At 54.1% G+C, this 24,969-nt stretch overlaps 1 protein-coding gene across 7 annotated transcripts in view; it reads right to left on the bottom strand.

Annotated features, from left to right (window-relative positions):
• Positions 1–3,645: 3,645 nt before the first annotated feature.
• The window catches only part of TNK2 (tyrosine kinase non receptor 2), a 134,941-nt gene continuing 113,617 nt past the window's right edge, over positions 3,646–24,969 (bottom strand). For 3 of the 7 annotated variants that reach the window (XM_084847750.1, XM_084847752.1, XM_084847749.1), the window contains 4 exons: positions 22,159–22,353; positions 19,672–19,763; positions 12,571–13,955; positions 8,816–9,194 (listed from right to left, as the gene is read on the bottom strand). In XM_084847750.1, the coding sequence (XP_084703876.1) occupies positions 8,877–9,194; positions 12,571–13,955; positions 19,672–19,763; positions 22,159–22,353 (1,990 nt within the window). In that variant the 3' untranslated portion in view covers positions 8,816–8,876. Of the gene's footprint in view, positions 4,025–6,795; positions 6,977–8,815; positions 9,195–12,570; positions 13,956–17,373; positions 17,419–19,671; positions 19,764–22,158; positions 22,354–24,969 lie in introns of those variants that run through there. The other 4 variants (XM_084847753.1, XM_084847754.1, XM_084847751.1 and 1 more) reach the window with 3 other exon arrangements.

A 24,969-nucleotide genomic window follows, 5' to 3' on the forward strand; every position in this document is an offset into this window, starting at 1 on the left:
ACTGTTTTGGGTGATGGTAATTTAGCTAGTCCACTTGAGCTGGAAGATGGGAGAGGCAGGGTGGAACCAACCAATAATAGAACTGAAATACTGTCTTGTATCTTTCAAGAAGAAAAGAACACAACGGGAAACATCGTGGTACCTTACCTGCTGCGCAAATTTAGGGAGATATCTCACTCCCAGTATGGCAAGGTAGATCATGAGTGGGTTTTGCCTTTAAGGCTCACTGTTTCAAAGCTAAACTAGTCAACAGGGAAAAGGGAATGAGTCCAGAAGGTTCTTCACCACAATGACTGCCAAGCATTGGTCAAGCCAACTGAAGACGCACCCTGGCCACCCCAGCTTAAGCCAAGGACTAGCGACAAGTGAATCACACAAGGTGGTGGGTGAGATCAAGTCTTCTCGGTGGTTAGTGATGTCATAATGGGAAGGGGATTTACTCAACAAAGCAACCAATGACAAAGGGCTCTCACACTTTCTGCGCCAACCCCCCCCCCCCAGCAACGTGAACTTGCCTCTAGAGAGCTCGATGGACCCATATGAGCCAGACAAATCCAAAATGTTATTGGCACTGATAAAAACCGGTTAAGGAACATCCCACATTGAATGGAATTGTTGCATTTTACAAACACTGCAAGCTGATTTGAGGACTCCAGTCAAAAAGTGGGAGGCAAATCTAATGCATCAATAAATAAAATCTTCCATATGATCTGGTGTACAAAACTGATGCAGAAAATGTAGCTTAGCTTACTGTTTCCATCACTCTAAACCATCTTCACGCATAACTTGGTTGGAGAATTTTAAAAAATTAAAATAAAAGTAATAGTACACTGTTCTTTGTGCCAATGTTTGTAGGGTGAAAATGCAGAGCTCTGGGCTTTTAAAAAACTCATGTTCATAGAATCATAGAACAGTAGGGTTGGAAAGGGGCCTATAAGACCATCGAGTCCAACCCCCTGCTCAATGCAGGAATCCAAGTCACAGCATCCCTGACAGATGGCTGTCCAGCCTCGTCTTGAAGGCCTCCAGTGTGGGAGAGCCCACCACCTCCCTAGGGAATGGGTTCCATTGTCATATTGCTCTAACAGTCAGGATGTTTTTCCTTACGTTCAGCCGGAATCTGGCTTCCTGGAACTTGAGCCCATGATTCCGTGTCCTGCATTCTGGGATGATGGAGAAGAGATCCTGGCCTTCCTCTCTGTGACAGCCTTTCAAGGACTTGAAGAGTGCTATCCTATCTCCCCTCAGTCTTCTCTTCTCAAGGCTAAACATACCCAGTTCTTTCAGTCTCTCCTCATAGGGCTTTGTTTCCAGTCCCCTGATCATCTTTGTTGCCCTCCTCTGAACCCTCTCCAGTTTGTCTGCATCCTTCTTAAAGTGTGGCGCCCCGAACTGGACACGGTACTCCAGATGAGGCCTAACCAGTGCTGAGTAGAGGGGAACTAGTACTTCCCAGGATTTGGAAGCTATGCCTCTATTAATGCAGCCCCAAATAGTATTTGCCTTTTTTGTAGCCACAGCACACTGCTGGCTCATATTCAGCTTGTGATCAACAACAATTCCAAGACCTTCTTGCTTGTCGTGTTGTTGAGCCAAGTATCCCCCATCTTGGAACTGTGCATTTGGTTTCTTTTTCCTAGGTGCAGAACTTGGCATTTATCCCTATTAAATGTCATTCTGTTGTTTTCTGCCCAGCGCTCCAGTCTATCAAGATCACTTTGAAATTTGTTTCTGTCTTCCAGGATATTAGCTATCCTGCCCAATTTTGTGTCATCTGCAAATTTGATCAGCATGCCCTGCACCTCCTCCTCCAAGCCATTAATAAAGATGTTGAAGAGCACTGGGCCCAGGACTGAGCCCTGCGGTACCCCACTCGTTACCTCTCCCCAGTTGGAGAAGATCTAATTGAGAAGCACTCTTTGAGTCCGATTCTGTAGCCAACTGTGGATCCACCGGATCGTTGTTTCATCTAGCCCACTTTGAGCTAGTTTGCTCATCAGGATATCATGGGGCACTTTGTCAAAAGCTTTGCTGAAGTCGAGGTATATTATGTCCACAGCAATCCCACAGTGCACAAGGGAGGTTACCTGATCAAAAACTGAGATCAGATTAGTCTGGCAGGATTTGTTCTTGACAAATCCATGTTGGCTTTGAGTAGTCACTGCATTGTTTTCAAGGTGCTTACAGATGGATTGCTTTTTACCCTTTTTGAAGATAGGGACAACATTAGCTCTCCTCCAGTCATCTGGCTCTTCACCCGTCCTCCATGATTTCTCAAAGAGAATAGACAGTGGTTCTGAGAGTTCTTCTGCCAGTTCCTTTATTACTCTAGGATGCAGTTCATCTGGCCCTGGAGATTTGAACTCATTCAAAGTAATTTGGTGTTCCTTGACCTTATGTCTATCAATCTCAAGCTGCAATCCTGCCCCTTCAGCCTGTACCTCGCCTTTGCCAGGGGGATCATAGACCCTCTTTTGGGAGAGGACTGAGCCAAAGTAGGAATTAAGCACCTCTGCCTTTTCTTTGTCATCTGTTATCACTTTGCCATCCTTATTTAATAGCTGCACCACCATTTATTTCCTGTCTTTTACTATGCACGTAGCTGAAGAAAGCCTTTTGGTTGCTTTTAGCCTCCCTTGCTAACCTCAACTCGTTTTCAGCTTTAGCCTTCCTGACGCCATCCCTGCAATTCTGTGCTACCTGCCTGTACTCTTCCTTTGTTGCTTGGCCTTCTTTCCACTTCCTATATGTATCCTTTTTTGTTTTCAGGTCACCTCTAGGCATTTTGTGAAGCTACACTGGCTTCTTCTGTTGTCTTAGATTTATATCCAGTAACAGCGGTGCAAACTTCTTTCAGCCCAAGGGGAATTCTGGGGAAACTGTCGGAGGCCGCATTCCAGTGGTGGCTGAGGCCAAAGACAAAAATACCCGAACTACTGGACAGGCCTGGACTGGCCCATCTCCCACCCTGCCACCCTTAAGGGCACCCCGAGCCTGCGGTCTGAGGCATCAGCCTCACCTCGCCTCCTTGCAGGGCCATATCCAACGAAGTGATTCCAAACTAGTCTCAGGAACTTTATGGCAGGGGTGTTGAACCTCAGGCCCGCAGGCCAAAACCAGCTTTCCTGGGGTCCCAGTCCAGCCCTCTAGGGGTCCCCAGATAGCCACGCCCCCTGCCCCTGCCCCCACTCCGCCGCAACTGCCAAACATTGGGTGGTTTCCTTGCTTTTGCTCATTTTCTCCCCATTCTAAAAGACTGAATTGTCTCTCCTAAGGCTTAGTTACGGGCAAGTAGAGCTTTAAGCTAAAAGAGGCTGGGAATTGGGGCCTGCCCTGTCTGTCTTTGGTCCCACCCATCGCTAGAATGCAGCCCCCGAAAGCTTCTCCGAAATGGACTTTGGCCCTTGGTCTGAAAGGGGTTCTGCAACCCAGCTCTGGGGGCACCTGATGCAGCCACCTTGCTAAGCTAAGCAAGTCAGCATCCGGCCAGTGCTCGGACGGGAGACTGCCTGGGAAGGAAAGTATCAGGAGCTTCTCAGCCTGTCCCAGCTGCCAAGGCAACCAGTTTCCAGGAAGGTCCCCCGGCGGCCAAAATACCCTCCGCCCAGCACCACCCCTGCACATACTTCCGCGGACTCAGAGGTGCATTTGACAAGGAGTCCGTTCTCTCCAAAATAGAATAGAATATTTATATATTAACGCAACACTTCTCTTTACAAAATAAATCCAACAGCAAGCGATGGGAATAACATTTGGGGGCGGGCACTGGGGGGAGGCACAAGCAGGCTCAGAGCCGCCTGCGTCTGCGTGAGAAGGGGGGGCGCGGTCATCGGCCCGCAAGCCCGCCCCAGCAGTTCACGGCATCCCCGCGACAGTCTTGTTTTCCTCTGCTCCGTCATCCTCCGCCTTGGAACCGACTCCCGGTCCACACGCCTGGAAGAAGAGGGTCCCCAGGGAGCACCGACCACGGGCGCCCACAAGGGGTGGGCTGCTTCCGTTCCAGAGGGCAGCCATCGGTCATCGCCTGTGGGGACAAACAGGACAGGGTGTGACCACGGGGCAAATGTCACGGGCCCATGCGGGGGGCAGGGGGTAGGAAGTCCCCTCTCCCCTTTCCCAGAAACAAAACCACCGGTGTCGGTAGAAGACACCCCAGTTTACCAGTTTAATACGATAAGCATATGATAAGTTTGATCGATTCAGAATGGTCTTATGGTTAGGGTTGTTTGCTTTTGGGATTGTTTGTCTGAAGTTGTTTTAGATATATGCTCTCTTGCGTATATTGCCTGTTCGTGCGTTTTTTATGCAAATGGCTTTTCATCTCTGTATACTGTATCTTTAATGTTTTCAATCTTTGTAAACCACCCAGAGAGCTTTGGCTACTCGGTAGTACAGAAATGTTAATGATGATGAAGATGATGAAGATGCTACGCTTAATGAAAAAGTGCTGCCTTCAGCCGAGAGTCAGCCCGGCCCACTCTTTGCCTGCCTGCCTGCCCGCAGCCCAGCCCTTCCTCTTGCTTCCTGGTGTCGGCCTCACCCTTCCCCAGAAGTTGCCCTCTGTGGAGCCACAGCACGGGTCCAGCTAGCTCAACTCTAACTGGTCTTGGCTCTCAAATTGGGGCGCTGAACATCGTTCAGCCAAATTCCATTTTGGGGAAGCTCTTGGGGGCTGCTTCCCACTGGTGGGCGAGGCCAAGGACAACGAGGGCAGGGCCAACTGTGCCAGCACATTTTAGCTTAAGCGCTTGCGCCAGAAACCAAGCCTTAGGAGAGGCATTCCGACCTTCCAGAACAGGGGCAGAACTGCGCAAAAGCCGGGAATTCAGCAAAGGATCAGTGGTTGGGGGATGTGGCCATCTTGGGGAAACCTGGAGGGCTGGACTGGGACCCCAGCTGGGCTGGATTTGGTCCCCAGGCCTGAGTTTTTACACCCCTCCTCTGAAAGATCTCAGGCACAGTGAGGCTGCTCTGCCCCTTGGAGAGCTCCTTTAGAGTTCTGACTAGTTCGGACTGAAACCCAGAGCGGATTCACCACCCCCCTGACCTCACAGCCACCAGCCTCCAGCACTCAGGTGGGGCGCAACTTTTGCCAGGTCAGCTCCCTGAGTTCCTTTCAGCGGAGATGCCGGGGTGGGCCGTCTGCATGCAGAGCGCGCCCGCCGTCCCTTGAGCTGTGGCCTCTCTTAGCACCAACGTCCCACATGGGCTTGCCTCGCCCTCTCGTTCCCCTGCTCCCTTAACAGCTCCGTCCTTTCTGTGTCCCATATGCATGGAACTGCCTCCCATGGGGTTCCACAGGGCTCTATTTTATCCCCCATGCTGTTTAACATCTGCATGAAACCGCTGGGGGAGGTTATCCGGAGGTGTGGGCTGAGGTGCCATCAATATGCAGATGACACCCAGCTCTACCTCTCTTTCTCATCAAAACCAGGTGAGGCAGTGGCTGTTCTGAATCAGGGCCTGGGCACGGTAATGGACTGGATGAGGGCCAATAAACTGAAACTCAATCCAGACAAGACGGAGGTACTGTTAGTGGGTGGTTCGTCTGCCCGGCTAGGCGATATTCAACCTGTTCTGGAGGGGGTTGCACTCCCCCTAAAGGAGCAGGTTCGTAGTTTGGGGGTGCTCTTGGATCCAGAACTGTCACTTGAGACACAGGTGAACTCAGTGGCACGGAGCACTTTTTATCAGCTTAGGCTGGTATACCAACTACGTCCTTATCTGGACAGAGATAGCCTAGCTACAGTTATCCATGCTCTGATAACGTCTCGTCTGGATTACTGCAATGCGTTATACGTGGGGCTGCCTTGGAAAACGGTCCGGAAACTTCAGCTGGTCCAAAATAGGGCAGCAAGATTGTTAACAGGGACTGGCCTGCGAGCTCATATTACGCCAGTACTTTTCCAGCTGCACTGGCTGCCAGTCCATTTCTGGGCCCGATTCAAACTGCTGGTGTTAACATTCAAAGCCCTTAACGGCTTGGGGCCAGGTTACCTGAAGGATCGCCTCCTCCCGTATGTGCCTTCCCAGACCTTAAGATCATCGTCAGCAGCCCTTCTCCGTGAGCCACTGCCAAAGGAAGTGAGGCGGGTGGCTACTAGGAGGAGGGCTTTTTCTGCTGTGGCACCCCGGCTCTGGAATGAGCTCCCTAGTGAGGTTCGCCTGGCATCTACATTGTATTCCTTTCGGCACCAGGTGAAGACCTTTTTATTTTCCCAGGCATTTTAGCATTTTAGCTTTCTAAATTTTCATCTTTGCTGTTTTAAATCTGTATTTTAAACTCCTGCACTGCTGCTAGGTTTTATTGTGGTTGTATTGTTATATTGCGGTTTTAATGTTCTATGTATTTTAAATTGTTTTATTGTGTGTTGTTTGGTTTTAATTTTTGTGAACTGCCCAGAGAGCTTCGGCTATTGGGCGGTATAGAAATGAAATAAATAAATAAATAAATAAATAAATAAATAAATAAAAAACAAAAAAAACACCGGGGTGAATCTCCGTCTCTCTATCTTCCTTCAAACCTGTATGTTCTGGTGGTTATTGTTACTACCGTTGGTTTGTTTTAAAAATCAGATGCTGCCTTTCCACCTGAGGTGACCCCACAGGGCGACTGATCCTTCCACAGAGATCATAACATATTTGTCTCTCGGCACAAACCCATGCAGGACGGAGGGGCCCGTTTTTGGAGGCCCGCGCTTTGTTGCCCCATCTCGGCTTGCCCAAATTTTGAGTGCTTCTTGAGGAGCCCACAGGGCCTTCTGGTTCCCTGGGCTCCCCAACCCCTCCGGGGCAGGGCGCTAACAGGCCAGGTTGTGCTTGTCACCAAAGCTACGGGCGGCTCTTACTTGAGCCGACAGGCGCTGAATGGATCCAGGAGGTGAGAGCTGGCCTGCTCCAAGTTCCAGTCGAACATCTCCAGAACCTTGTGGCACTCCAGCCGTGTCTTGAGACCCAGGCAGAAGAGCTGCTCCACCTGTGGGAAGAGCGAGGCCAAGGGGTGAGCTGGGCAGGGGACGGGAAGGCGTTAAGCAACAGACACACAACGGATGTGATCCACCATGACGGCGCACTGGCCAGTATACGCATCTAGTGCACAAACAAACACAAAGCCTAGTAAGGGGCTGAGCCAAGAGAAAAGGTGGCAGAGCTCCTCATTTTATTTATTTTTATGCATTTTAACATTTATACCCCGCCTTTTTTCCTCTTGCAAGGAAGCCAAGGTGTCTCTCATGATGCTCCTCCCCCCCATTTTATCCTCACAACATGCCTGTTAGGTTGAGAGTCAGTGGCTGGCCCGAAGTCACCCAGTGAGCTTCGTGGCTGAGTGGGGACGAGAACCCGGCTCTCCCAAGTCCCAGTCCAACACTCTCGCCACTACACCACGCTGGTCTCCATCCTACCCCATTCCCTGGTGTGGAAAGAATGGGAGATTTTCCCTGCTCCCTGAATGGGAAAGCACTGTGCGCATGCACTTGACTATCTACTTTCACAGAAGGGCAGGAGCAGGGAACCTTTTGGGGCCTAGGGGCTGAATTGTCCCCCACTGCAGACTGGACGACATCAGGGGCTGAGACGTCAAGGGCAGGGTCCCACCCCCTTACATTATTAGGTCCCCAGCGGCTAGAGTTATTGGGACTATTTCCCCCACCCATTCCTTAAGTACTTGAAAGACTGGCACAGAGAGGAAGGCCAGGATCTCTTCTCCATCATCCCAGAGTGCAGGAGGCGGAATCATGGGCTCAAGCTACAGGAAGCCAGATTCCAGCTGAACATCAGGAAAAACGTCCTGTTAGAGCAATACGACAATGGAACCACTGACCTGGGGAGGTGGTGGGCTCCCCCACACTGGAGGCGTTCAAGACGAGGCTGGACAGCCATCTGTCAGGGATGCTCTGACTTGGATTCCTGCATTGAGCAGGGGGTTGGACTCGATGGCCTTGTAGGCCCCTTACAACCCTACTATTCTATGATTCTGAGTGCCCTGCCCTACCAGAACAAACGACTGAGTGCACATGAGTAGAAACAGAAGTTCACATTAAGGGCAATCTGTCATCAGGGTCAATATCGGAGAAGCTGTTCAGACAAGGCTGGTGTGAGGGCACAAAGATGGACCGAGCCAGGCAGATGTAACCCAGGCTGAGAGCCCACTGGAAATATGGCAAGCCAGGCTGCGGGAGCGAGGATTCCTGGATGCCCAGGCAAGGGCGAAAGGACTCTTGCCTTCCTTCACTGTCCAGGTGTTGTCTGGATGCAGGAGCCAGGTGCACAATGTCGTAGTGGAGCCGGGCTCGCGGGGTCGACGCCCCACGGGACTTTCCCATGAGCAGAGACGATGACACCGTCTGCCGCACCCCTGAGGTTCGTTTGCCGTAACGCAGAGGCGCCTGGGGTGGTTGGACGTGAATGGGCAATCCAGATCATGAGCTTCAGGAATGACCGGCTCTGGGTGGAGATGGAAACTCCTAGGACTGGTTCCGCATAGCTGCCTGCATGTTTGGACTCACCTGTGGGCAGGCGATGGGGACTGTCTGGACAAGTGCCGGCCCTTCGACATTTGCCCCTAGACCGCTGCACGCCTCTGTGCCGGGGAACGGCATGGTTCCTCCCCATGTCGCCCGGCAAGGGCTGAGTGGTAAGGAATGTTGCCAAGCAGCAGAGGCGGGTGGCTCCGATGTCAGTGGGCCGATGAATCCGCTCTGGGTTTCGGTCAGAACCAGTCAGAACTCTAGAGGAGCTGTCTGAGGTGCGAAGCATAGCTCCTTTAGAGCTCTGCCTGGTTCTGACCGAAACCCAGAGCGGATTCACTGGCCCACTGACATCGGAGCCACCCGCCTCCGCGGGTGCCGAGGACTCTGCCCACACGGTGCCTGGACTCAAGCCCTGCTGAGGCTGCCGAGAACCGATGAATCGACCCTCGAGAGCATTACGACACCTGGCCCAGTCAAACACCAGCCCTGCAACCTCACGATCCCGAGGAACGACAGCCAAGGGCTGACCTTCCGTTGGAGCCAGGCCTGGCAGAAGGGGCCTTCATAGTGCTGGGTGGGGAAAGGATCTGAAGGAGGAAGCCCCCCCGCGCCCCCGGTTGCCATTACCTTCAGATACTGAATGGCCTTTTGCACGTTCCAGCTGTGGTTCTGCAAGGCTGCCTGGCACTCCTCTGTGGTGACCCCATGCACTGTCTCCTGGACCTGCCAGGAAAACGACCAGGGCAAAGAGAAGATTGCTGCATTTATCCACAAGATGAGGCGATGGCCACCCATTTGGGTGGCTTGAAAGGGGACTGGACAAATCCATGGAGGAGAAGGCTATCCGTGGCTACTAGCCCTGATGGCTATGTGCCAGCTCCAACATCAGAGGCAGTGAGCCTATGTACATCAGTTGCTGAGGAACGTGGGTGGGAGGATGGTGTTGCACTCATGTCCTGCTTGTGGGTTTCTTACAGGCATCTGGTTGGCCACTGTGTGAACAGGATGCTGGATGAGATGGACCCTGGGTCTGATCCAGCGGGGCTCTGCTGATGTTCTTATAGAACACCCCTCTGTTGACCATTTGCGCCTTCCAGGGGCTGGGGCGCTGCATTGTCCCCCTGGATCCCACTGGGCGCCATAACCCTGCCTCCACATCAGAGAGCAACCGCCTTTAAAAAGTGAAATCCAGTATTCATTGGAGTGCTGAAATTCAGCAGCACGGCAGGTTATTCGGCTTTAAAATAGCCCTTTTCGTTGCTGCCGTGCCACCAGATTCTGGCAGCACACTGCTGCATTTGGCTTTTAAAAGGAGACAATTTTTCCTCACTGCTGCCACCACGCCACTGGTTTTTGGCTGCAAACTTGGCTGCGTAGGCAGTGTGCACAAAAAAGGCTGGGGGACCGCACGTTTCCCACCCCTGATGTACGCAGTAAAATAAAACCACAGACAAATCCCATTTAAAACCATGCACTTTTAGAAACAGGAAAACGGGAGGGGAAAGAAGACCTTGACGAAAGGGAACCAACAGCTGACCCCCCCTTTCCTACACGTTCCCAAAGAACAGAAAGCCTTCGGGAGCTATTTTAATGCAAGGAAAGAGGAACAGATGGAGACTCGGTGGGGAAGAATTCTGCGCCAAAGGAGGCTGGCCTTAGGAAGGGGCTGAAACCCACAGAATAAAGATGACATGGCAGGACCCCCACACATCAGGTGTCATTTCAGCACTGCTATGCCCCTGGGGATGAAAATCTAGAAGCAAGTCTTGCCTACAGCCATGGCGTGCCATTCAACCCACACTCCCCAAAATGACAAAATCCACACTGGAGTAATATCTTCATTAAGGCCAACCTAAAGCAATAAAAAATGTGCAAACTTTTGAGACATACAGATCTCTTCATTTATTTGTTTGTTTGTTTGTTACATGTAGATCCCACCTTTCTTCCATTGTGGAATTCAAGGTGGCTATATGTGGTTCCTGTGGTTTGCTGGAGGAAAATTCTGAGAGTGCCTTGGACTGCAAGAAGATCAAACCAGTCCATACTCCAGGAAATAAAGCCAGACTGCTCACTTGAGGGAATGATATTAAAGGCAAAACTGAAGTACTTTGGCCACATAATGAGAAGACAGGATACCCTGGAGAAGATGCTGATGCTGGGGAAAGTGGAAGGCAAAAGAAAGAGGGGCCGACCAAGGGCAAGATGGAGGGATGATATTCTGGAGGTGACAGACTTGACCTTGGGGGAGCTGGGGGTGGCAACAGCCGACAGGAAGCTCTGGTGTGGGCTGGTCCATGAAGTCATGAAGAGTCGGAAGCGACTGACCGAATAAACAACAACAACATGTGGTTCCCAGGTGGTCTCCCCTCCAAGCACTGACCAGACCCAGACCTGCTTAGCTTCCGCAAGGGGGCTGCCTCATGTGCCTTCAGACCATGCCCTGGGACCAAGTAGGATGTTACAAAAAGCAGGTGGGTAAATCTGACTTGATTTCACTGTGAAGTCACAGTATCTGCATGTTCAGAAAGCTTGCACATTTTTGTGACATTTTGGTTGGCCTAACAGAAGTCTTACACTTATCTGGATTATGGGATTTCTCTTACAGTCAACACAGCCACATTTGTTTCTCTCCCCCTCCCCCAAAATGAGGGTCAGTGGAGATATTTTTGTCAAGTTTGAACATGTAAAAGGACCGTTGGTCCATCAAGTCTGCTCTGCTTGGTTGAGTGTCTCCAGGGTCTCAGGCAAAGAAGGGTCCCATCACCTTCTACTTGATCCTTCTAACTCAAGAGTGCAGAAGCTCTTTCAGCCCAAGGGCCACATTCCATTTGGGGGAAGCTCTCGGGGGGGCCACATTCCAGGGATGGGTGGGGGGAAAGGGGTGGAGCCAAAACTACAAAAAATCAGTGTATTTTAGCTTTAACCTCTTCCTGCCAGTAGCTGAGCCTTAGGAGAGGCATTTCAACCTTTTAGAAGGAGAAAAAAACCGCATAAAAGCTAGGAAACCACCAAACGATTGGTGGCCAGGGGAAAGGGCCAGGGGATGGGGGAATGACCATTTGGAGGACCCTGGAGGGGGATATGGAAACTCAGAGGGCCAGATTTGTCCACCAAGCCTGAGGTTCTGCACCCCTGTTCTAACTGGAGACACTGGGGATTGCACTTAGAACCTCCTGCGCATAACTCATGCACTCCACCACTGAGCGATGGGCCCTCTCCCAAAAATGCAACTGGCAACTTCTTCCCTTATTACAGGGGTGGGCAACTTGTTGTCCTCCAGCTGTTCTGGCCTACAACTCTCATCATCCCGCACATTAGCTATGCTGGCTAGGGCTGATGGGAGTTGTAGGCCAAACATATGGAGGGGCACCAGTGGCCCACCCCTGCCTGATTAAAACGGAAGGCCGCACCCTGCGATCCGTGCAGTGTGCATCAACCTTCTCTGCCATGTCACAAGGAACTCTGGAGTGCACCCCGACCATGGACACGGCTCTGGGCATGCGGCGTGGCCGCATTCTGCTGGGGGAAATCTGACATGCACCAGGAGTCAGGATCCTGATAATGTCATCTTCATATAAAACATTAATAAATTGCAGAAAGTCAGCAAATATATACACATGGGCTAGCGTAATCTATTCAGTTTGCACAGGGCTGTTTGCCAAGTGGGCCACTGTGGAAACAGGACGCTTGACAAGACAGACAGGCCTTGGCTCTCATCCAACAGAGCTCTTCTTATGCTCTTACATTCTATTGTCCAAGGCAGAGGGAGCCTTGAGTGCCCTGTTCAGTTGCTTAACCCTCCCGTGGCTAAGAGAATCAGAGGAAATGACGCGGAATAAGACATGCATGTTATGCTTAGTCTGTAGAACTCATCCAGGTGGCAGAATTCCGTTGTTCTTGACACATGTAGGGGGTTACGTGGCACAGAATCTGTGTGTGGTGTGTGTGTATGCGGGGGATGTTTCTCTTATCAAAGGTACCCACAGCCATGGGGATAGCCATGCTTTAAACTGGCAAGGTGGGTTTCGACCTGTGCCCACCTCCTCGGGGGGACAGGCCCCCTTCCGCCAGCCCCCGGCACCCCGAGGGAGCCACTCACCAGCCGTATCTTATCCGAGGGCCGGGGGCCGTCTGAGCCCTCATAGATGATCTTCTGGAGGCCGCAGGTGGCCTTGACTGTGACGTTGCTGTTGTTGGACGAGAAGTTGGCTTTGTAGTCCGGCTGCTGCTGGATCATGGGGCGCACGGTGGCCGTGGTGACCACCCTGGGCGGAGGCAGAGCTTCCTCAGGGTTCTTGGCCTCCTTGAAGAACTTCTCATACTTGTCCAGGTAGGGCGGGCGCTCAGGGAGCAGGTAATAGTGAGTGCTGCTAACCTTCCGGCCGTCTTTGACGATGGGCAGGATGCACGGGCCCTTGGCGCTCTCCTTGCCTTGCACCTGGATGACCTTGGGTGTTGCGTACTTGGGGTCCAAAGCAAAGCTCTGGGTGGTGGGCATGGCTGGCTTCCCGGGAGACGTGGACAGAAATGCGCCGAGGGACAGCGGAGAGCAAAGGTTGGCCCTTGGCTGCGGGGAGCTGCCCTGCAGGGCCATTGGGCTGGGAGTCCTGGAGCCGGGCTGGGACAAAGGGTCCCGGGGGGGGATCTGGGGCGGGCGGTCCTCCTCACCCCCGGAGGCTGGCGACAGCTCCCCAGACCAGCGGCCCTGCTCATTGCGCCGGAGCGGTCGGGGCAGAAGGGGCACCCGAGGGGGGATCTGGGGCTTGTCCTCCCCTGGGCTGGGCGTGGAGGCTGCCAAGGGACCCCCCAGGGGCACGTTGAGGTGCTTCATGCACTCCTGCTGCAGCTCTTGGAAGATCTCCGCCGTCTGGGCGGGGCTGGCCTGCTTGGCCCCCTTGGGCGGCAGGAAGAGGTTGTCCTCTAGCGGGAGAGCCATGCAGTCCCCCTCGGCTACGAAGCCACCATTGGTCTCCCCCGTCTCCCAGCTCTTGCGGCCCCCCCGGCGCCCCACCAGGCCTTCCGCGCTGTTGATGGAGCACACCTCGAAGTCGTCCTCGTCCTGGGCGACGTCGTCGTAGGCGGGCGGCGGGGGCAGGGGGCGGGCGTCCCAGTCCACAACGGGAGTCGGGTGGAGGGGCCGGGGCAGGGCTTGGCTGGGGCTCGGAGGCGGGGTCTTGTCCAACAAGGAGAAAGCCTCCATGGCCAGCTCGGCCAGCGACGGGGCACAGGGCTCCCCTACGGGTGACGGGGTGATGGGCACAGGCTCGTCCCCGAAGTCTATTAGCGTCACCTCGTTCCCGGGCAAAACGCCTCCTCTGGTCCGCGGGAGCAGCAGTCGCTCGCCCACCTTGGTGCCTGAGACGAAGGCCGACGGCTTGGCGGGGCGCAGACCCCGGGGCGGCCCCGGCTTCTTCTTCAGGCAGAGGTGCTTGAGGCCTACAGAGAGGGGGTTGTCCTCCTCGCTCACAGGGTCGTAGGAGGGCTCTGTAAGGCAAAGGGAAGCAGGATCAGGACCTGGAGGTGGAGCAGCCTTCCCCAACCTGGTACCCCCCAGATGTGCCAGGACTACAACTCCCAGTCAGAAGATGGAAGAATGGGGATCCCCGGCCCCCATTCATTTGGGTCTTAACTCCTCTCCCCCCACCTCGACTTCTGCAAAGAAGCCAACATATGGGAAAGGTAATAACTGGATGATGGGAGTTATTATTTTTAGAGGTTTTAGTGGGGTGGGAACCACCTTTGGTTATTTAGGCAGACTTGGAAAACTCAGAGAGGGCTTTTTACTGCATTCCACCTTTACCTCCATCCTAAACAAACTTTGTTAGAATCAGAAAGTTGGATGGATCAAGTCTTAAGTCCTGATGGTGAGGCGGGACGCCCCACCTCTGACCCACATGCCAGCCACTGCAATCCAAACCACACTATTCTGCAAGCATACAGAGAGAGACAGAGACAGAGACAGAGAGCGGGCAGACTACACAGAAACCTGCATGGTGCAAAGAGCTCAAGGCAGGGGAACCTGGTGGCTCCAGTGTCAATGGGGGGTGAATCTGCTCCAGGTTTCAGCCAGAACTCTAAAGGAGCTACATATCTACGGAGCTTTGCACCTGGGAGAGCTCCTTGAGAGTTCTGACTGGTTCCGACTGAAGCCTGGAGCGGATTTCTCGCCCCAGACATCGGAGCCACCAGCCTTCACTGGCTCAAGGCAGCTGACGAGGGCAGCCTCCCCCCGATGAGATGTCCTCCAGATGTTCAGTTCAATTCCCATCAGCCCCAGCCGGCATAATAAGGGATGTGTGCTGCAGTCCAAAACATCTGGGGGGCACCAGGGTGGGGAAGGCTGTTCCAGAGACCTGCAAGCCACAAGGACGGGCGCACCGGCAGAGCGGCTTCTCCCCCCACGCCCCCAGCGCAAGGTGCCCCCCGCCTCTCCTGGCTCCCCATGCCGCTACACATCCCGCCCCCGCCAGAGCACACGGCCAGCGCACGTCACGAGGCGCAGCCCAGCTCACTGTGATTAACAATGCTCCCCCTTGCCCAGGAGCGGCGCGTCTCGCCTCGTGAGATACGCATCCAGTGGCGTGGTGGGGCAGGGCTCGCAGGGCCCAGGTGCCAGGGCGTTTTGATGAGCGGGGGCGAGGACATCGTCTCCCCCACACACACTAACCTGTTCCCTCTGAGCTCAGCAGCGATCCTCCGGGGGGGGGGGGGTGTCCCCAGTAACAGTATGTTCTTCCCCACTGTTATGCAAAGCATTTAGGGGCAGCTTGGTCTGGAATTCGGACCCATTCGCTTTACAGAAGACCCGCTCCTAGCGGGCGAGGGCTCCTAGAACAGTTTGCTGGCACAGATCCAGTGGGGCCTGTGGCTCCAAGCCTGGTGGGGCTCCGCATCCATTCTGGGTTTCAGTCACAGCCAGCCAGAACTCTAAGGAAGCTATCCAAGGCACTGCACCTATTTGGGGGATAGGGCTCAGCACCTTGGATAGCTCCTTTAGAGTTCTGGCTGAAACCCAGAATGGAATGGCAGCCCCGCTGAAATCGGAGCCACCAGCCTCTACTGCGTGGCTCAACCGCACTGCCTGAACATTAGGACTCTCCTTGATGCCAGGGGGACCCTCATGTACCTGCACACCGCTGCATATAATGCACGGACCAGAGTGTGGTTGGCGGGGAGCGGGGGGGCTTCGGCACCAGGGACTGGACGTGAACACAAGCAGTGGCCGCACGCCCAGCCAGACTGCTAGCCACCCAGTTTACTGCCGCCTGCTCGGACAGGCTGCTGTTTTCCCAGATCCCTCAGCAGCCTGTCTGCCCCAGGTCTTTGAGCTGGAGGCCTCTGGGATAGAACCTGCGGCCTTCTGTGAGCAAAGCAGGGTGCCACTGCTGAGTTATGGAGCTGAACGTTTGCCAGGGGCCTGGAGAAGCTGACCCGCTGTCAGCATGGGTGCCGCCTTAGGGATATGGCGCCGCTCCTTGCAAAGGCCGGAACGTCTATGCGCAGGTGTGCCTAGAGCCGCTTCCCCTGAGCAGATGTGTTGGCCCGCATCATCCATCCTCAAGGAAATGGTGGCACAGACTGGCAAAGATATTGGCAATATGGGGAGTATCGTGCTGGCCTACCTGGAAGGGCTGTCGTAAGGAGGGTAAAGTGAGGGTCATTAATGCAAGGTGCTTTTAACATCTGAAATGCGCTAGAGAAATGTGAAGTGCAGAAGTGGCCGCTACTGGGGAAAGGGACCATAGACTGGCAGCAGAACAGCTGCCTTGCACACAGAAGGTCCCGGCTTCAACCCCTGCTGGCATCTTCAGTTAGGATCAGGTCGCAGGAGATGGGAAAGACCCTTGCTCTGTCCAAGACCCTGCAGAACCACTGCCAGAGTAGATAATACTGCTCTAGATGAACAAATAGTCTGGCAGCTTTATGTGCTCAACGTGGAGCTGCTACTGAAAACAGCAGCTCTGCGCTGAGGTTTTCACAATCTCCCCATAATGGTTAGGCACATTTATCTTGTTGTCTTGTCCCCACCAGCAGCAGATCATGCTGGGGAAATGCACTCAGGATTATGCCGTGCCAAGGTTGAGGGTGCCATGGGTTGTGAGGAGAAGACCTTGACTCGAGGCTGCTGCTTTTGGTGGCAACCCCGGGTTGACTGTAAGGTCTCGCTCCGCCCCGAGTATAATATGTATCTTGCCTATAATTTGTTGAAAACCAGAGGACTCCGCCAGAGGGCAGCAGAGACGCAGAAATGAGAATACTGGGTGGGTTCCCCATCACAAAGAGGGATCCAGACTCTCAAAGGGATTAGTTCATTGGGAACAGGCAACAAAAACCTGGCTGTACTGTGGAATTTTCTTTAATGGGTGTTACTGCAAAGATGAATGAAAGCCGCCTCCCCCAACCTGGTGCCCTCCAGATGTTTGGACTGCACCTCCCATCAGCCATGCTGGCTGGGGCTGATGGGAGGTGCAGTCCAAACATCTGGAGGGCACCAGGTTGGGAAGGCTGAAATAAAAGATGAAAAGGCACATCACAGATATAGGATGTTAGAAGGGCAACTAAAACTTGGTACAGGGAGGGGGACTGAATGTTAGGCGGCGGGGGGGGGAGACACCCCCCCGCAAGACAAAGACAGCTAGGAGACCGTGGCTTTCTGCCCTCGGAAGAGTGAGGATTTATATTCCTCGGTTTGCACACTCAGCATCACACACCCTCTCTGAGACCCTCATGCAGTCCCGGAATCTCTGTGCGCGAGGCCAGGCAGATTTCGGCAGGTGCAAGGCAGGGCATTCACAGCACACCGGTCCCCACCCCCCACCGGTACCTGTGAAGAGAGGAGCTAAGAGAGAGCAGAGAGGGCAGACGCAGGGGGCACAGCAGCCCAGGAAGCGGCCCCACTTACTCTTTAGAAGGATCGAGGGCTGAGGTGGCCGGGGTGGTGGCTCCCCTGCAGGAAAGACAGAAACAGAGAGACCCCCCACCAATGGAGAGAGACAGAGAGAGGGCTGAGCATTAGTCAGCAGCACCATGCACGGGGCAGAGGCTGTGCGCAAGAGGCAGCAGGCAGCTGGCAAAGAGGCGGGGGGGGGGAGGAATGGCATTCGAGCCAGGGCTGTGTGCCTGCCCGAGCATGTGCATTTGCTGTGCATGTGCAGAGTCAGGAGAGGGATCTAAGTCTAGTGGGGGAATCTAACCCCCTCCCTCCTCAAGGTTCTAATACTCATAGTTGCAGAGCTGGAACCATCCAAAGACCTGGTGAATACTCAACATGTTAGAGCGTGCAAGGCACATTTTCTAGGACCTATCCCTGGGGGGGGGGGGGGGGGGGAGGTCCTCAGGTGCACTCCTTCAGAGTGTCCAGCCCTTGCACTCCACATAGATCCATGTGCAGCTTGCACCAATCTCCTGGCCGTGGGAGAGGCAGATTCAAAAGTCACCAGGTAGAGCAATCGATATGGGAGGCAGGACAGGAGAATTTTTGGGATGCAACCCCTCCACGCGCTGCAGCACTTTTTGCTACTGTTCCTGCCTCCTGCGCTGGAGGCCTAGGAGGCCAGCCTGTCTCTAGGGACTGTGGACTGAATGAGACAAGATCCTGCAGTGGGCTGGGCTGGATCTGACTGGGACTGCACAGCTGGGGAAAGGGGGCATAAATCCTGCCCTTTCAGCTCCACCTTCCAAGCAGCTGTTTGCCCCATGCGACAGAACAGCCAAGAACCATTTGAGTTCCTTGAACAGCAGCAGACTTGGGGACAAATGGCTGCCGAAACTGCTTGGAAGTGTGGAAGCCTGGCTGGTTTTTTTTTCCTCCTGGCAAGTATTTCAGCACCTCCTGAAACAGGAACTTTTGCAGCGAAAGTCAAACTCTTCCAGTATTCAGAGTAGCACTAGTTTACTGCAGCCCAGGCTTTAACAGGCAACTGCCTCGTGCCATCAGATGCCTGGAATGGACTGAGAAGGAGGTAATTATGGATGTTAGGGGGGATTCATTGTGAACTCCAAACCTTGGGTGCACGTGAGCAAACATAGACGAAAACCAAATTCCAATTACTGCCTATTACAAAGAATTGGATATAAATAAATGGACTGCAAAGGTTTGGTGTGATGCTGCTCAAATAACCAAATTGTGTGGAATTGTTACATTTATGGACAGGACAGAAATGTGACCTGTTCTTTCTATCCATTTTTGATATTTGGAAACAAAATTGTCATAAATGAACGGAAGCGATTGTTCAGTATGTTCAACATCAATAGCATTTCTCATTTCATGGAGGGAATGCTTCGTACTTTAGGAATGGAACTTTATTTTGTTTGTTTGTTATATTTCTATCTCGCCTTTCCTCCAAGGAACCCGAGGCGGCTTACATGGCCCTCCTCCTCTCCATTTTATCCTCACAACAACCCTTGACGTAGGAGAGGTTGAGCATCAGTGACTGGACCAAAGTCACCCAAAGAGCATCATGGCTAAGTGGGGACTGGAACCTGGATCTCCTGAGTCCCAGGCCAAAACTCTAACCACTACACCACGCTAGCTCATAATAGATTAATAGATCGGCAGCAGTGCTAGATTTTGGGGGTTGCCTGTGCATTTCTAAAACCGCCCAATCCAAAAGTCGGTTCGCTTCAAGCACCTGAGGATATCGGTTGTTGGCTTGCAAAAGCTCTTGCCACAACCAACTGAATCGTCACTTTGGCATCATGGCGCTTTTTTGTCCTTTGACTACGAACTCACACAACCGCCCTTCTGAAACTGGCTTCTAAAAAGTTGAAGAAACTGGTAACGGAAGCAGGTACTTGGGGTGGGGGAAGAGAAGAAAACGAAAGCTGAAAGCCCAAGAAGCTGCTCCAAAGCCAGCAAAAGCCCCGGAAAAAAAGTGCCGCCTGCTCTCCAGGTGACGCAAGCACCTCCTCCCTCTTCTAGGAACGCGATGCGCCAGAGGAGGAGCCCAAGAGCGGCCCTTTTATGTCCCAGTGGTGTGGTTGCAACACAGGCCCTGGAAATTACAACACCCAACTTACCGCAGCACAGGGAATGATGAAACGGAGGCATGCTGGGGCTTGTAGTTCTCTTGAGTTACAATGCACTCACACACGTCCGTATCTGCAGCTCACCTAGGCTCAGGCTGAGCTGGGTGGCTGGAATAGGGCACTGGCAAGGGGACAGGAGGGGGTGAGGAAGTGGGCTGGGGGAACACCTTACTTTTGTTCCTTCCTGGGAGCTGGGTGGGTCTCGCTGCATTCAAGTCCACTCCTAGGACATCTGGAGGGTCCATGGGATTGCCCAGATACAGTCTGCGGGGAACAACGGGAAGAAGGATAAAATGGGGACCCTTCCAGCATTCTCTCCAAACCATCTACACTTCTGTATTACTGTCGGACAGAAGGAAGGGATTCCCTTGCTAGCCCTGATGTGGGAAACCCCAGGCAGTGCTGCCATGGCACCAGATGCAAGCTGTCCAAATTCCTTGGCTGCATGTGGCCCACGGACTGCACTTTTTGCACCCCTGCTGTAGCTTCTTATGGAACACACATAGCAACATGGACTCTGCCCCCAAAGGATTACAGATGGCCCAGTGATCCCTTGTGACCTCATACGGGTAGCCTCCAGCTCCCTGCAGATGTGTTGGATACAACTCCCATCATCCCCAGCCAGCATGGCCATTGGGGAGGGACTGGCTGGGGTGATAGGAGTTGCAGGGCAACGATTCTGGAGGATGCCAGATTGGGGAAGGCCGGGCTACCCTATGTATCTTGGTGCATGGACCCCAGTTCCTTTTGCATGCTTCTCCCCTGCCCACACAACCCACGGGTCCTTCATCTTTCAGCCAAGCCCAAACAGTGGGGTCTGCATTGCCAGCGTCTCAGTTTCAAGCCTACCAGGACCGTGGGGAGTAGGGCGAACAAGGGAAGGCGTGGCCCCAGCCAACAACAAGGGCGGGATGGGTACACCTCACTGGGCGCATGGGAACAAGCTGGCCTTGCACGGCCTGTGCGCGCCGCCGCCCACGCAGCAGAGAGGAGCTGAGTGACGAAGCCCGTGCTGAACTGAGAAGGTCCCTTGGGAGAGGAGCGCCATGTGTGAACATGAGAAATGCCAAAACGATCGCCTGCGGAACCTGGCTGCGCACATGCCTGTGTGTGCGAGTGAGGCCTGAACTGGCTCAGCCTGTCTCCGAGCTGGGCCTTTGCCTCTGAGCTCTGTGAGGGAACCACCCCTTCCCCACACCCACCCGCAACACATCTCCTAGCTGAAACAGCGAGAGCCACAGCCAAGCGGAGCACAAAATACCAGCCCGCGGGTCAGCTTTGGCAGGGGATGCCAGGTCGAACGCCGGGGAACTTCCCGTGGCTTGCAATGCACAGGCCGCCTAGTGTGACTCCACTGGCCCATGATCTTGGGGAACCACGGGGCAATGGTGCTGGTGGCCCACAACTGCCCTGCACCAAGCAGAGCTGCATCCAGCTTGAGCGACCATACGTCAAAAGGGACTTTGAAAATGCTGAAATGATTCAGTTGCAATGCATCCCCAAATCCAAATTTTGAATGATCAGTGAGGCAACCCAGACACAAATTTTTGACCTTTGCGGGCACGTCCACATAGGAACGTGCACGCCCTCCGCTCTGTGGAGTTGCACTAAACACGGCATGTGGGAACCGGATGATGGAATGAACGATGTGCAACACAGTGGCGGTCTGTGCACTAACACAGCTCCATCCTATATGGACTGTGCCATGTACTACTCATGCGCAGACAAGTGTGCGGCCACCCTGTGGGCACGTGAAATTTGATTTTTGTGCAGAATTCTGCATGGCTTTCGGGAATCTGGCACATTAAATGAGTGCACCTGAGCCCAAAGAAACACACATGCACATGCACACCTTTCTGCCGACATATCCTATGCTTTGACTGTAGAACGCAAGGTGAGAGAAAAGGGCTGTATCACAAAAGGAGAGGCACTCTTAAGAGGGAAACTATACTTACTGGGATGGATGTGGGAAATAATGTACCCTAGCCTTTCCCAACTTGGTGCCCTCCAGATAGGTTGAACTGTAATTCCCATCATTCCGAGCCAGCATGGCTGATGGGGCTTGCAGTCCAACCCATCTGGATGGCACCAGGTTGGAGAAGGCTGGGGTAACCTCTTTGGATGTTGTGGCATACACACCCGTTTTAGGAGCTAAATGACACATCGCTCACAAATGTGGGTGGCAGAACCCCAAAGGTCTTTTTAAAAATGAGAATAAGGAAACAAACAGTCCTTCAGGAGGGAGTGATTTAGGCGCCCTTGCCCCCGCCTCCCACCTCCCTGTTCTAAATAGCCACCCCCAAAAGCAGTTTTAATTCGTACGTTTTTTAATGCACATTTGTGTGTCATGTGCAGTTCGGCCCTTTGCGCGCCACTCTTCCCCGCCTCCGCCCCACCTTGCCCCCAGCGCAGCCAGCTTCTGTGCCCACAATCACAACCTATGGGTGCCCTATGCTCCCATGGAAGCGGGGTGTGCACACAGACCGGCCCATAGCCTACAGGTGCACTAACGCCCTCACGTGACCCTGGCCCTCTCTCGCCCTGAAGCAGCCCTCCCCGTGGGCACAGCCATTTCAGAATGAGAAAGTGGGGAGCTCAGGAGAAAACGGGAGAGACAGAAGCCAAGAGCAGAGCCGGAGGAAGGCCCCGGAGTTCTTACTCGTCAATCTTATCGGGGAAACCCCAGCACTGCTGCGGGTTGGTGTCTCCATGGCCCGTGTGGATGAAGCTGTTCTTGAGTGGCTGGCTGATGTCGTGGGCCGACAGTCCTGCCACCGAGGTCACCGTGTTGCGCGGGAACTGGCCCACTTTCAGGGTCCGTTTGTTCTGGCCCCGCCACCAATAGTTCTCAGCCCTGAGGGGAACAAAGACAGGCCGGGTTAACGCGGGTGGCAGGAGTGGCTTTTGTGCGTCCAGAGAGGGGCTGGGCAAATGAGGGGCTGCTGTCCCCGTGTCTGCAGCCGTCTGTGGGTAGAACCGATGCCAGGCTCTGCCCCGGTTTGCCAGTGGAGCCAGTGAGGCTCTGCTTCTACCAGACATGACAGCTTCTGTGGGCTGTTGGATTAATGCGAACAGCAGGCGAGGGGCTGCACGGATCAGGAGAGCGGTACAGTCCTAGCCCAGAGGGCTTGCAATTCGTGCCGGCTCCAGTTTTGCTTGGGCAAGACACCCTCGATGGCCCCCTTCCTGCAGTGAGCCTGCCCTCTGCGGCCCCAACCTGCTCTTGCCCCTCCTCCTCTCTCGCATCACTGCGACCACTTGTGGCATGACAGGTGGCGGGCGAGTTGGCTGGGGCGTCAGCTGCTGCTCCCCCCCCCGTCGTCTGGGCCGGAGCGAGAGGCGGGTGAGCAAGCAGGTGGCCATGGGGAGAAGGAGGAGCAGGTCCAGGGGGCTCTTGTCCGTCAGCCCTGCTGGGGTGTGGGCCCCTGGCAGGTGCCCGGCCAGGCTGACCCTTGGCACTGGCGCTTCTTGCAGCCCATGTTTTGACAGATGAGGTAGGGCGGGGCGAGATCTTAGCAGTCGACAGAGGAGCTAGCAGGGGATGACAGAGGAAAAGGAGCAAGCATGCGGAGGCTAAGGGGGGATGAGGAGGGGCTTTGGCTGAGGACGGGGCAGGGTGGGGTTGCTCAATGAGCAGAGAGGGAAGGCCGTTCCAGGCCGAAGAGGCAGCCTGGGAGAAGCCACGGAGCCAGGCCTGGTCCAGGAGATGAGAGGGGCTTGAGAGAGCTGGTGGGCATGCAGGAACTTGCTCCAGCGAGTCTGGCAGGAGAAACCGCATCTCTGGAGCAAATGGTCCTATGGGGTTTGGCTAGGGATAAGTGAGAATGTGGTCTCAGTTCGTTCCTTATCAGGATTTACCCCAGTTCGCACCTTCTGAACCGAACATGGACTCAGACGCAATCTGCAGTCGACGTCCGCACATTTCCGTGCTTGCCATGTGATTCGCGAACGAGAAAAAAAGTGTTCTACTGCATGCGTACGTCTGAAAAACGTGCATGGCAAAATGCGTACGTCTGAAAAATGCACACAAGGGAGCAATGGGAGAAGAACGCGTTCATTTCAAAGATGCACACAACTGATGCGTACATTGGGAAAAATATGCATGAAAATGCACATGGATTTTCATGCGAAAAGGAAAAAAGAAAGCGCGCAATCAGACACCGACTAGAGTATCAGAGCTCTGAGAGGGATTTCGGAGACCTTCGGCGGCTCCGGTTCTGCTGATTTGCACATCTCTAGTTTTGGAGGAGGCGGCAGAGTCCAGGCGCCTTCTCTGCTGCCACCCCAACTGCCCAGAGTGGCCTCCAGGAGAGGGGGCTTCCGGGAGCCACATCCCTGCCTCTCCTGCAGACGCCAGCCCAAAGCAGGCACATGTCAGGAGCCCGTTGGGTCATCGTATGAGGAATGTGCCTGGGGGCTCAGGCCTGGGGTGGGCCAGCAGCACTCTCCGCCCTGCCTGGGGCCAGCCTTCCCCACCTGGCGCCCTCCTCCAGATGCGTTGCACTACAACTCCCATCGTCTCCAGCCAGCATGGCCATTGGCCTGAGGTTCTGCGCCCCTGGGTTAGGGAATGCACCCCTGGGTTAGGCACTCACGAGGAGGGGGCAAGAAAACCTCCAGGAGGAAGAAGCCTGTCCTGCACCGCTACATGGTCTGTCGGCGCACAACCCACTGGGAAGTTCTCCCGCACAAGCTCTACTGGAATGGTGGGGTGCTATGCAGGAGCACGACTGTCAGATGCTCCCAGGAAGCCCATAAATAGGGCATGAAGGCAACGGGCCTCCTGGGTTGGTAGCCTCCCGCCCACTGCTGTTCAGTAGATACTCCGCCCCTGAAAGCAGAGATCCCGCTCAGCCACACTAGCCAACCGTCCCTGATGGCTCCCCCCACCCCCCGCAAATGGCCCTACTTCCCCTCCAAAGCCACTTAAGCCCCTGGCCCTCGCCACATCTCCTGCGGCAAATTCCAGACATTCGTTATTGACTGCACAAAGAAGGCCCTTCCTTTGCTCTGCCCCAGTCAATCCACCCGTCCATTTCGTGGGGCAGCCCCACGTATTCCAGTGCAGCCGCCCCAGCCCAGTGCCCTCCAGATGTGTTGGACTGAAGCTCTCATGATTGCCAGCCGGCTGGGAATGACGGGAACTGCAGTCCAACACATCTGGAGGATGCCAGACTGGGGAAGGTGGTTCTAGTGCTCCAAGAGAGGGAGAAAAAAGTCTATCCACATTTGCCAGACCGTGCAGTTTGCCGTGCCTCTGTCATGTCTCTTTATATGCCTCCATCACTTACGTGATCTCTCTATGAGATCACTTATCTAGGTTTAAAAAGGGTCTTGCGCACATACAGATTGTCATGGTTATTTCCAGCAAAACCGTGCTAGGCTGTGTGTGTGTGTGTGTGTGTGTGTGTGCGCGCGCGCGCACATGTTTTCAAGGTTTACAAGTTACAAACGTGTTCAGGGTTTCTAC

This window comes from Heloderma suspectum, chromosome 3 (genome assembly GCF_057233095.1).
Source record: "Heloderma suspectum isolate Gila_16-S chromosome 3, 16-S_ref, whole genome shotgun sequence".
In the NCBI taxonomy this organism is placed as follows: Eukaryota; Metazoa; Chordata; class Lepidosauria; order Squamata; family Helodermatidae; genus Heloderma; species Heloderma suspectum.